Source organism: Strigops habroptila, chromosome 10 (genome assembly GCF_004027225.2).
Source record: "Strigops habroptila isolate Jane chromosome 10, bStrHab1.2.pri, whole genome shotgun sequence".
Taxonomy (NCBI): Eukaryota; Metazoa; Chordata; class Aves; order Psittaciformes; family Psittacidae; genus Strigops; species Strigops habroptila.
This window is the reverse complement of record NC_046359.1, coordinates 15,909,048-15,921,823: the sequence shown is the minus strand read 5'-3', so window position 1 is coordinate 15,921,823 and position 12,776 is coordinate 15,909,048. Positions and strand designations below refer to the sequence as shown.

The 12,776-nt window shown below is 37.7% G+C and overlaps 1 protein-coding gene and 1 long non-coding RNA gene across 5 annotated transcripts in view; both read left to right on the top strand.

Moving 5' to 3' along the window:
• The window catches only part of ARID4B (AT-rich interaction domain 4B), an 88,251-nt gene that overhangs the window by 61,673 nt on the left and 13,802 nt on the right, over positions 1 to 12,776 (top strand). For 3 of the 4 annotated variants that reach the window (XM_030499151.1, XM_030499149.1, XM_030499148.1), the window contains exon 17: positions 6,645 to 6,893. The exons of the other annotated variant lie outside the window; for it this stretch is intronic. In XM_030499151.1, the coding sequence (XP_030355011.1) occupies positions 6,645 to 6,893 (249 nt within the window). The remainder of the gene's footprint in view (positions 1 to 6,644; positions 6,894 to 12,776) is intronic. 4 annotated transcript variants of the gene reach the window in all.
• LOC115613556 lies at positions 8,284 to 11,481 on the top strand. The gene is made up of 3 exons (XR_003993439.1): positions 8,284 to 8,293; positions 8,855 to 8,857; positions 11,400 to 11,481. It is a non-coding gene; the product is annotated as an uncharacterized LOC115613556 (long non-coding RNA).

Below are 12,776 nucleotides of genomic sequence, written 5' to 3'. Positions count from 1 at the left end.
CATGTTTCTCAACCCTTTAAGATTGCTGCCACTTGAATCCTATGGTCCTTTCTGCACAGACTTTAACAATATGATGAAGAGGAGGAAAGGCTGAATGTGGTTCTTTTCCTTTATTCCACCAAGTGCCTGTTTCTTGCCTGCTTGTGTCTGAACAATGAGAATAGAGATTGAAAGGCAGCTTGCCCCTTATTCTATACATGTTTTTCTCAGTTTGGTTTTTGGTTTGTTTATTTTGGTTTTTTCTGTGGCTAGTGGAAAATGCATGTGCTATATACAGTTTTGTGCTACTTCTAGTCATAAAAGCAGTAAAACGAAAGGCCAGGAATGTGTTTTCTCATTGGTCTGTCATTTTTGTAAAGATCTCTGAAAGAATGGGGTTGTAAACTCATCCTTTTCCCTAATATATAGGAAAAGTATTCATAGTTAGTCAGTGAATAAACCAGAAGTTGTAAAATCAAACTTATTTGAAGTTCCTGATAACTTCATGTTGTGAAAGTAATGGTCTTCAAATGCAGCACTGCAGAGTTGGCGCGATTTTCCTTTGTAGCGTCTAACATTAACTGTTGTAAGTATTCAAAGACTTGAGTCAAAGCCAACAAATTGAGAACTGAGTGACTTTTTTACACAATGAGAAATGCAGATGGTTGAATGCGTTCCCAAGAGACTGAAGCCAGGAGCCTAGTGGAGTTTTTAAAAGGTGTGCAGTTTTTTAATTCATGCTAATAAAAGAAAAAGTCATTAAAAATTTCATAGTAGATACAGTTTGTGAACTGAAGGGTAGGTGAATTGCTAGTTAACCAGTATTATTAAGAAAATCTTTTACTTTGCTCTAAAGCACCTGGGACAGGCCACTGCCAAGTATTTTATACTAAGCTGAAAGACTAAGTGTTCAGAATCCTGATAATAATTTTTGCTTTCCAACAAAAATTTGCACCAGACTTGTATATCAGTAGTACTTGGATTTTTGAGGTAACCAGGCAAAATTCTTTGGAGTAATCCCAGTTAAAGTACAGAAAGATTGCAGGAGGCTTTGTTCTTGTCTTTTCCTTCTTTTGGCTGAGGTGCTGCCTTAACCCTGACACCAGGAGAGGCTGCCTTCTGTGGATCCTTACCCTGCCCTTTAGCACCCCACTGTCATTTTCAGTACTCACAAATAGTTCTTACTTGGTCTTATGAAACTTCTTGGGTTTCCTTCTTTTTCCTTTTAGTTTTCAAGGGGAAAAAAAAAAATTGCTTTATTACATCCTCCAAGGAATGCATGAACAAATGTTCTTAAACAGTACTTTAGAAACCTGAACGTTTCTGATTGTCTCATACCGCTAGTTAAGGCCTTCATGGTATGGTTTTCTGGGAATTGGTACTGTCATATTTTGACGTTATCAAAAGGAGAAAATGCTAAGCCTCTTTGGCTAATAATCTTGAATGAAGTGAAAGCATTAATTCACGTGCAAGGGAAGAACCTTAATCTTAGAGCTGTTACACGCATTGTTACATGCAGTAATAGCATGTCCCCTCCTTTAAGCAGTAGGAGGGAAGTAGGGATAATGAAAGCAGCAGTTGAGAACTAGGTTAAGATGGGCATTGTTTTACATGAAGGGTTTTACTAGGGTTTATTACTCTTACAGGGTAGGGTGACTACCTGCTGTGTCTGCTGGTGATGGCTTCTATTTGTACAAGAGTTAAATTTTCTGGAAATACTTGTTGGGGATTTTCTGAAAGCAATTTACAACAGGATTATGTAATAGTCAGAAGCTCCATTTCACATATGGGAGGTAACAGATTGTTAGAGGCAATGTTTTCTTCAGTTCCTTATCTGTTAAAATGACATATCAAAGCTTTCTGGCGGTGAATCTAAAATGGTAGCAGGAAGGTTAAAATGTTTTTGAGTAAAGGAGATTTGTTACAGAAGGCATATTTTCTAGCTTCGGGATTAGTGTTGAGAAATATATCTTGAGATAGCTTTCTCCAGTATGATATAGATTTATATGGACTTGATTAGATTCAGACAAGGGAGAGAAATATATCATATTTGTTGCACATGTGATGTGAACATCTGCTCTGAATCTGAGACTGTTGGTGTGTATGCAAAAAAAAAACCTAAACAAACCTTTTTTTGAGACATATACCTGGGTAGTTTCATTTATAGGAACGTATTTCTATGCTTTTATTTGTGATCTATCTTGTTTTGAAGTATTCCAGCTGCCTTTGTATTGGGGAGGACATTTTGTACAGTCATGTTTTCAGAGTCCAATTGATTTACTTTATTTTTCCTTATATAGAATATACATCATACATATGTATGATACCTACATATACATAAAGATTGCTTTTAATACAGCAATGAACTTCTAATGACTTAACAATAAAGTGTAGAGTGGCGATGTAAAATGTACCAGTCCTATGTGTGCATGACATTGAATGGAAGGGAGGTGTCTTTGATGTGGAAAAAGTGGTTCTGTCATCACATTTTACATAACTTATGGTCACTACGGAGGCTATTAACCATGGTAGCTGTCACTGGGACTTATGTGCCTGAGTGAACCTGAAGCATTCATCAAATACTAGATGTTTTCAAGCTGAGTGTGAACCAGTGCCATAAAAATGGAAAGTGCTGTACTCCCCAGCCAGACTTCTGAACCATCCATTATCCATTTGAGTGTTTCAGAAATACTCAAAACCTTGGCTGAATGATTAGAAGCAATAACATGAGGTCCTTCCATTTGTCTCCTCCGTAGCAGCAGATGAAAACACTTGTTAGAGTTCTGTGCTTGCATGGTTCAAGTGTACTGTACTACTCTCAGATGTGACTCAAATCAAGTTAATGCCTTTCGCCTTCTCTCAGTATGATAGACCATAACTGTGCATTTATTCAGATTTTGTGTGTGTCTAGACAGAAATCCTTGGAGCTTTTATTTTTAGGTTTTCTTTGCAACTTCAGAGGGAAGACAAATGCTGGTGAATTTGGGGTGTTTTGTTACTGTGTTTAATTAAAGATAAGATTCTAGTGTCATGGCATAAGTACAGTTCTTAATGGTATGTCCGCCTTAAAACTTAATGGCATCTTAATACAACTGTGGTTGAGAAAGAGCATGAAGGAGACTCAACATCTTCCAGCTCTGAATTATGTGAAGTAGAGGTTAAATAATGCTTTAGGATGAGAAGAAGGGAAGGAGGAGGAAAACAAAAATAGAAGCTAATTGCTAAACTTGAGTGCCAGTTACACTGGAGTTTATTTCTGCTAGTTCTTCAATTAACTGTAATGACTTAATTGAACCAATAATTGAAATAATCTTGTTCCTCAAGTTTTAGAATAACTCCTGAAAAAATCATCTTGCATTTGCTGTTTCACCTGCTGTGTGTGCCAGTGTGGTGTGTCAGGAGAAGTGTATTGGAGTGGGGTTGGGTTTGCTGCAAGGCAGGGATCCTGGGCAGCAGTTCTAATGCTGCAAATCACACACTGTCTCACAGATTTCACCCAGGCTTTGTGACAATGCTATGTTTTGTGCCAGACATTGTGGGTTGAAAGACGGTTGCATGATGCTGCAGTTCCTTTAGTGGTGTAATAGCATGTGCCATTTCATCTATTAACAATATCTATTTGTTGGGATACTTACCCTTATTATGGGCTTGTTGGTGTTAAATCTTTATATTGACTGAGAATGATCTGCCATATGTGTATTTATAGCCTTTTAATGATTTCACAATGTCCTTTGGAACTAACAATTAAGCAATATTTGTATGATCTAAATGTTTTAATGGTTTTAATTTATTAACAAATATTTTTGCATTTTAATTCATTAATTTCCTGCTTCTGAAGGCTTATGTTCCCACTCCATGGGAGATGGGGTGAGGGTATTCTTTAGTCTGTGGTTATAATTGGTAATGCCTTAGAGTCCTCCTGATAAGCTTTCTGGTGGTACCTTGGTTTCTGGAGCACAGTTCCAGTTGTATTGCTGTCTCTTGTACAGTGTGCACACACATCTGCTGCTGCCTTGTTTTATCAGCTGCTGCTTGGGTTGTTCAAATTGTTGCAGCTTTATGGGAGGTATTGCTTAGTACTGGTTTTGAGTTCATAATTATTGTCTGCTGCCAGGAGTCATGTTTTTGGGGTGTTTTTCCCCTTCCCCTCAAAATGGGCTTTAGACTAAACAGCGTTAAAGGAAAACCAATGTTCTTAGGCATATATACATGGACAAGTGAGGTTATGATTGTGCGTGCTGGATGGCTGCAATCACGATTTTCTCTTACAAACCTCTGTTTCATGACGGTTGTGGCTTCTCCTTCATCTGCACTGCCAGGTTTGAGCTTTTTATGGCCTCATAAAACGAAATCTTCCTTGCAGCCACTGAAATATATTTTGGTTTTACCTTTTTTTTCCAGGAGCCATATGAGTACGCTGGTTTTTCTGCCCCAAAATGATCAATGTTCTTTGCTTTTGTTTGGTTTCCTAAAATCTCCAGATTATGATCACTAACCAAGTTACTCCTTAGAACACTTTTTAATTGTAGCCATCTCTGCTTCCATTTTGCTTTTCATTTCTGACATTCCTTCCACCTACGTACAGTCTACTCTTCACATCTACTTGACCATCCACATACTCAACATCACAATGAGGGTTTCTCATATCTCTCTTCCAGAGAAATTCTGGTATCGTCACGGAGCCTTTGTAGAATATGTCTTGGGACACCAAGAAAGCCATAGGGTGATTAAAGTAAGAGAGACTTCATAATTGCCAGTGTCTGGAAAAATCCTGAATCTCTCTCATAGGCATGCTTTTCTTTGCAGACATCATTCAAGGATTGTGCCACTGGTTTGGGCACTGGCTCTGCTCCTGATGCCAAGCTTTTTTAGGTTTTGTATGATAATAACTGTTAAGATGAAACTACTTGGGAGTTTTGCTTTAGTACAGCAGAGAGTATAATTTAAAGGCATTTAAATTACTGTTTGGTGCTTTCTGTTGTTAGCTGTGGAATTCTGTTCAGGAATTTTTCATCTGAGTCTTTGAAGACTTATTTGTGATTTCTTTGGGAAGTGAATTTTGGCATATGATGTATAGTGGAGATGAAATGAGCTTTCAGAGCTTATTCCTTTATGTTGCATATTTAACTGGTGGTTTTAACTTCACTAGCAAATTAGCCCACTGAAATAAAAATCTTGGTCTTCCAGAACAAAACTGTCTGGTCCATGCCGTGTATACACGAATAGATGTATCTTCTGAATTGGTTTATTTAATACACCAACAGAGGGAATTTTTAGCATTTGTCTCGTGGTGTATGCACATATGTATGGATTTATGCATTTGTGTGTATATGTATAGCAACATTCTGAAGTAATTTCATTAAATCAGTATGGTTACGCTGCAGTTGAATTTAGTGTATTGTTCTGATTTCTTTTGCTGGCTAATTAGATGATAATAGTGCAGTTTTACTTCAAAGAAGCATTTGAAGAATGAAAATGCTATTTGATTCTTTTATTTTTCTTTGAGAGAAAGTAGTTTGTATCTGAGTGTGTTTTGCTGAAGATTTCATGGAAAGATTTAGGTTATTAATACAGACTTTGTGAGGTTAATTTAAATATTGGTGTGAATCAGACTTTGAGCACTGCTTATCTTTTCGTACCCAGTCTATAAGATATACGCACACATATCTCTTCCATGTCACAGGTGTGTGATTATTGTGAGTTTAGTGAATGGCCTGAATATGTTCTGTATTGCAGGGTGTGGGATTAGAATAGTGTGAGGGCCAATAACACTGTTTTGTAAAGCTATGTAAGATTAAAAGATACTTTTTTAGTCTGCCCTAAAATGGTTGGAGATAATTTTCAGAACACTGAGCAGCCCTTAGCTGCCATTGACTGAGACTAGCAAGATTTGTGTGTTCTTAGTGCTGCTGAAAGTGTGTCCAAATATCAAAAAATGTATTCAAAATTAGCGTCTGAAACCTGTGAACACCTGCTTGTGTATTTATATAGTAACTAAATGCAAGTTTGACTTATAGTTAGAAGACTTCTGACATAATTGGCAAGGAGTGACATGGTCATAAATTAGCACAGGTTTCTTGACTTGCTAAATAATCTTGCATAAGGCCTTTTTTTTTTTTTTTCTTGATTGATTTGGTTCCCAGCCCCCATCCCCCCCCTCCCCCCATGTGGCTGTGACTGCGGTCACTTCAAGGTGTTGAGGTAGAGTAATAAAGCAAGCATCTTTTGGGTGAGCAAGTTTCAAGAAGCACTTGTAAAATTTTTAGGTTGAGAGGTAGAATTTAGGGAACATTGATATTGAGAAGCATGATTTTGAACTGAAAAACCCCCAATATTTAAACAAAGGGACTGCATGAACAAATCATAGAAAGATGAGAAGTTTGAACAACTTCTGCTCATACAGATTTTGATGGAAAATTTTTTTTTTTTTTTCTTTTTTTTCCTTTCAATCCAGTCATTTTTGCATCTTACAGTCACTGGATTTGTGTGTATTGCTATATCCTATTTTGCTGATATTACTCAGCCATAGTGCAGTTTCACATATTTGGAGCCTGCTGTTTCCCAGTCTCTATTGCATCCGCAATATTTATCAATATATGTGGTTTGGAACTGAAAAGCTTATGAAGTATCTCATATTAACTCTACAATTTTTTAAACCTTTCAAGAGATGACACGAATAAGGAAGAAGATGAAGATGAAGAAGAAGCAGAGGAGGAGGAAGAAGAGGAGGAGGAGGAGGAAGACCATAATAACAATGAGGAAGAAGAGTTTGAATGCTATCCACCAGGCATGAAAGTCCAAGTGCGGTATGGAAGAGGGAAAAATCAAAAAATGTATGAAGCTAGTATTAAAGATTCTGACATCGAAGGTGGAGAAGTCCTTTACTTGGTGCACTACTGTGGATGGAATGTGAGGTAACTTGAGTTTTAGTTAGTGATTACTTCTTGAATTAGTTCTAAAATACACTTGTGTATTTTAAAACCTAAATGAATAGACATCTGGAGTCCTAAACTCTCAGTATTGGTGTTCTATGAAGGTCACTGTACTGTATGAATCTATTAGCTTTTTAACACTATGTAAATGCAGTACTTCAGTTATTTAGAAAATCATCTTAAAATGACTTGTTCAAAGAAGGCTTCTTTCATTCCCCATCTTTTTTTTATATCTCTCCATAGAACAAGTGAGAGCTTACCCTTTCACAAATTCCTCCTCTGGCTCTCTTAAGCCAATTTTATCTCATATAGTATTTGAACAGTGCACTTAACTGAGTCTGTATACACACTCTTCCCAGCCAAGCAGAGAGTACACTAGCAGTGTGGTATCTAACAAGAGAAGTACGAGATTCTTAGCGGAAAACAAGCGTGCAGCAAATAATTGCATTTCATTCAGATCTGTTTCCACCCTTTCCCACCCCTCCTTCCCCTGTGGCTGCCTCAAGCATCCAAACAAAAATTGTCTTAGCCTAATGGCTTCTTATGCTTTTCTTACTATATGCAGGAGTATGTGCTTTTTATTGTCTTTAATATAGCATTAATAGAAATATTGAATTATTAATACATTTTTGCCATTTCAGATGCTGTTTTCTGCCATTTAAAACTTGAAGCAACTTTGAAAACAGTAGAGACAACTAAAACTTCTGAGTGGCTTTTAAGCCAATTACCAAGCCTCTTGTTATTTTCCTGTTTCAATGTATCTGTATCTGTCCTCAGCTGTCATCTTTAAAACTTTATTACTGTGTTTATAGGTCTTTAAAAAACAAACAAACAAAAACCAAGCCTGAGGCAAGTCTGCTGTACTTTTTGTTTGCTTATTTTTCCTCTTCTGGAAAATCTGAGGCTCTTGTGACCTTCTTCTGTGATCTAGACTTTGATTGCCATTCTACTTGTGACCGAGAGGGCAGGACAAATCTCATTTACTCAGTGCTAGCAAGATCTGCTAGCAAAGGTCACAATTACAGAAGCATGATGCTTCTCTTCTTCCCTTGAATACATCTGTTTGCATCTAGGACCACGTAAGCAACTGCTGAGGAAGAACATCTCAATATTGCTGGTTTTGATATTGATCTTTTGTAGAATTTTGGTCTACACATGTATTATCTACAGGAATATGATCTTTCACATAAACTGTCTTCAGGCAATATTTGTACGCATAGTCGGCTATGAAGTTGAGATACTAGGGGAGATGTAGCCTACTCGAGGTGGGATTTGGAATCCGACTAGTATTTTGGTCATTATTGGGGATGACTTTCTTAGGAGCATAGGTTGCTGAAATTTGCATCCTACTTGCTGAGGATCACTCTGTACCATTCCAAGAGGTTTCTTGCTTTTAAACTCTTGTTTTTGAATTCATGTGTAAACAGAGAAGTTCTTTTCCTTTTTGAGTAAATATTACGCTATTATACATGCTGTGAACTGAGATGATCAGAGTTTTATTTGAACAGTACCACTTTAAATCTGAAGAAATCAGAAGTCAAAAATGAGCCTTCACCTTGGAGATTGCAGCACCCTGGTTCCTAAAGGAGAAATCAAGATTCTGTTTTTTGAAGTCTGCATTTTAAACAAATACATGGATTATTACCGGAGGCATTTTTGTGACTAGGAAATATTTGATGAGAAAAGCATTTTTAGTAAACTTGCGCTTAACTTGAAAGTTGAGGGGACTCATTTGGTCTTTCCGGCAGCAGGTCTTGCATTTATATTCTTACCGGGTGTTTCAAAAGAGCCCTCTGAAAGAGGCTGGGAGAGTAGGATTCTTCACTGAAAAAGATACCAGTGATTGAGATGTAGCTATGGGACTGTCTGTGGATTCTGCTAAATGTGGCTAATTTTTTTAATACAAGTACAATTACTTAGACTTTTTGATTTGACAGTAACAGTAGGTAAGCCTGAGCTTTAGGCAGCATCTAAACACTTTGATATTTTAGTATTGTAAAGCCAAATCTTGTATGATGTTATAACTTGATTTGGCTTTTAGTCAGTCACAACCAGAAAAATAATTGCCTTACTTGGATAGGTAGCAATTCTCTCCTCTCTTTATTCATTGTAGCTTACTGTTAGTGTTTAGCAGGGACAAGTACTGTGACATTAGGTCATGGGATGTGCCGCACTAGGATTTTCTAATCAGCCAGGATATTTTTTAATTGTCATTCTCTTACCCCTCAAAGTTGATGTTCCCATTTCCCCTTTCAGTCAGTATGTCATTTAACTGCCTGTTCTTTAAACCTGTAAGTCTGAGCAGGAATCTTAAATAACTACTGATGTTTCTATCACAAGGTAATTTCAGTATTGGTCTGGGATTCAGCATAAGTGTGTGCGTGTGTGTGTGTGTGTGCATGTGCACACACTTTGGGGTACTTGGAATGGAATTTGGTAGACTTGGTGTTCATCTTCGTTAGTTTTCTTTAAATGCTCTGGAACCAGTGATACTAACTACTGTGGAGCTCTCTTCCCCCTCCCACCCCACCCAAAAAAATATAGTAACTGTAAAATACAGAAATTGAATATAGCTTGAGAGCGTTGTACAGCTGCACTACTTTATGCTAGAGAATCTAGTTAGCTCCTGAGAGGCAGGTGATACTTGTCTCTGATAAAGCTAAAGAACTGTACTGTTCAAGGGGGCCTGACTCGCAGTGAAAGGGAGTGGTAAACATCTCTACCCTTTAAAGAGAACTCTTTACATTGCCACATGTTAACCAGAAAAAGCTTATGAGAGAAACTGTATTTCTTCTAACAGGCCACTCTCATTCTGAATTAGGTATGCTTTATGTGGAACTAAAACTACCCTGGGGCCTACAGTGCCGGTTCTTTCTGTCATAATTTTAATTTTCAGCTGCCAGTGCAAAGAAAGACTCATTGTGTAAGTGTTTGAGGTGATTTTTTTTCTGCAGTATGTTCCCAGTAATTAAAGACGGAGGGTGCATATTCAAAAAGAGTTTCGGTTGTTTTAGCTCTGTGTGTCGTATGGTACAGTATCACAAGACATATTATTCTTGAATGTTTCAAGTGTTTAAAACTAAGGTTTATTATTTTCAACATTTACATTCAGATTTCTGAAGGGAAGAAAGAAAAGTGCTAATTTCTGTCTTGGTTTGTTGAAGCATTAACGATGTACAAATTTTGTACCTAACAGTAAACCACTGAAATTAAAGGAACGTGTAGCCAAATTTCAGGTTCTTGAGAGTAGTGTATACCATGGAGGGGAGAATTAAAGAAAAATAAATATATAATAAAAATATCTGAGTCTTCATCTAATATTCCAGTATTTGGTTATAAGACTAAATCTCCTGGTTTCTTCGATAACAGCGAAAGAAAACATTTGATTTGTCCATGTTAGCAGATGCAGACAGTACTCTCGAACTCTTCAGTGAATTTGCCAAGGCTTGCTAGTTCCTTGAGATTGCTTATCTTCCTGAGAAATTGGTACCTTTGCTGGTATAAATCTAGAGGCTTGACAAGTACACTTTCTTCCTTGTTTCCCCTGTAGTACTTCTGTGGAGGATTGACCGTGCAATCTCTGATACTATGTTGTGGTTTATTTTAGCCTGCAGTCAGAACATGTGGATGTAATAGAATCGGTATATAACTCTTATGCAAAGTGCCAATTATGTTTTCTGCTATATAGCTACTAATTTAATTCTTCCTCTTTTCCTTCTTTCCTTCCTTCCCATTCAAACCCACTTTTCTGGCAGGTATTAATTTTAACCAGTAAGGCAGAAAAGCTTCTGTCCTTACTGGCTCATCTTTGTCTTCATTTTGGTAGACAAAGGGGATGTTTCTTCTGGAAGCATTCCAGGTTTTCACGTGGAACCTTATTTTAAAAATATAAGTAAATAATAGTTTCTTAATAAATCCCTCCTCTTGGTTCTCAAACAAGTCTGTGCAAACTCTTTTAGGAGCACCTCCACATCTTACCTCCTTCCTCTCCATGCCCAGCTGCTCGCTTTAGGCAGCTGATGTAAGCAAGTGTAAAAGACAGCACTGCAGTAAAATGACCAAGGTCTTGTGGAAGCACATACTTCTTGTAATGAGAACTGAAGAAATTAATTCATAATGTTTTTATTTTCTTTTATTTTGTGAACAGGCTGTCTAAAGCAAGAATAGCAATGAAGTAAGTTTTCCTATTTTAATAAGTTCTATGAAGAAAGGCTCTAGTCTTGAGTCATGCACACTGTTTAGATGCAGCTTAGCATCTGGTGCACCGTACAGCTTTCAGGGTGCTTCTCTGTCTTGCAGTAGAGAAGAATGTAATTTAGGGTGAAGTTTCAGCTGTGGCTTGGGATGTAACCCTTTTGCAAGGCCTGTTTCAGCCTAGGGTCCAGTTGTCACAGCTTTTGGCAAACCATATACATCTGATGTGCAAGTAGTCAAAGAAGCTGTGCCATGCAAATGTGTAAAGGGTGGGCATCTGATTCCCGGGAAAAGATTCAAGATTTCTGTGATGCTGAGCCTCCTTGCAGGGTCAGACTGCTGTTCCAAGTGCAGTCAGGAGTAAAGCAGGATATGCTCCAGCCAGGAACTGTGGCTGTCACACAGGTTTTCAATTTTTGTGCTCCTTGAGATGAGGAATTGTGACTACTGCAGAAGCATTTAAGACCGTGTGATATCTACAGCTATTCTCTTAAGATTCTTCACTTCCTCTCTCCTTCACTTCAGCATGTCTCCATGTTTATCAGCTGTCGCCCCTTGAATCATGGACAGTGTGTGCATTGCATAAAGTTTGCACAGGGGGAAGATTGTTTTCTTATTAGAAATGAAAAGAATGAGTTAACACAAATTCTGTATTACAGCACAGCAACATGGTTGAGGCAGAAAGGACACTGTCAGAATAATTGGTTTTCACTGTGTATTTGTCCAGTTCCAGTGCCGTTTTCCTGCATGTGTTTAGACCTCATAAAATACTCCTACATTTATGTAGGTTACAAAGTCCGTCTGGCAGTCTTAGTGGCATTCCTTCTGGAAAGCACGTCTTTGACTTGAAGAAAGGTTACTTCAAATAGGGTTTCCCAGAGTCTCACAGAATGTAGGATTTTTCCATACAGGAAAGTACTCTGCAAAGTTGTATTTCAATTTTGGAAAGAAATCTGAGCCTCTTCACCCATATGTCACCTGGTGACATAGTATGATTACAGCTGTATCTGCAGCAGTATAGGTCGTCTTGATATGTTGTAGTTTGCATAGTCTGCTGCTGGGTTTTGTGACTTTATTTTTCTGTCACAATGGAAGGGGAAGAAGCCCAGGAAACCCTTTTGGAAAGCTGTTTTTTCAGAGACTACCACTACTTTATGTTTCATTATATTATGAGAAAGTTAATAAAATACAGTATTTAGCTTCTGTAATCCCTTGCATAGATCTTAACTTTAGAGTTAAGGGAAGCCAAGTTGGAAACTCGCATATTTTTCTCTAATCCTTTTGAACATATATGTCAATATTGTAGATATAATTGGCATTAATTGCAAAGAAGCTGAATTGGAACTGTATTGTATATATCAAAATAGCAGTCAAGTAAGCCCAGCTGGAAAGCCAGCATGGTCATGAGTGCATTGTGCTTGGCTCTATCTTGTACTAGTCCTCTGGGTATGTGGGGTTTGGGTGTTTTGGTTGGTTTTGTTTGGGATTTTCTTTTTTGGTGAGGGTGGGTTTTCTTTGTTTTTGTGTTTGTTGGGGGTTTTGTTTGTTCTTTGGTTTTGTGTTGGGTTTGGGTTTGGGTTTGGATTGTGGTTTGGATTTTTTTTTTAAAGTTTGTTTCTTCCTGTCTCTTTTCGTGTTTACCTGGGAGGATCAGAATTTGTGTGGCTGTAC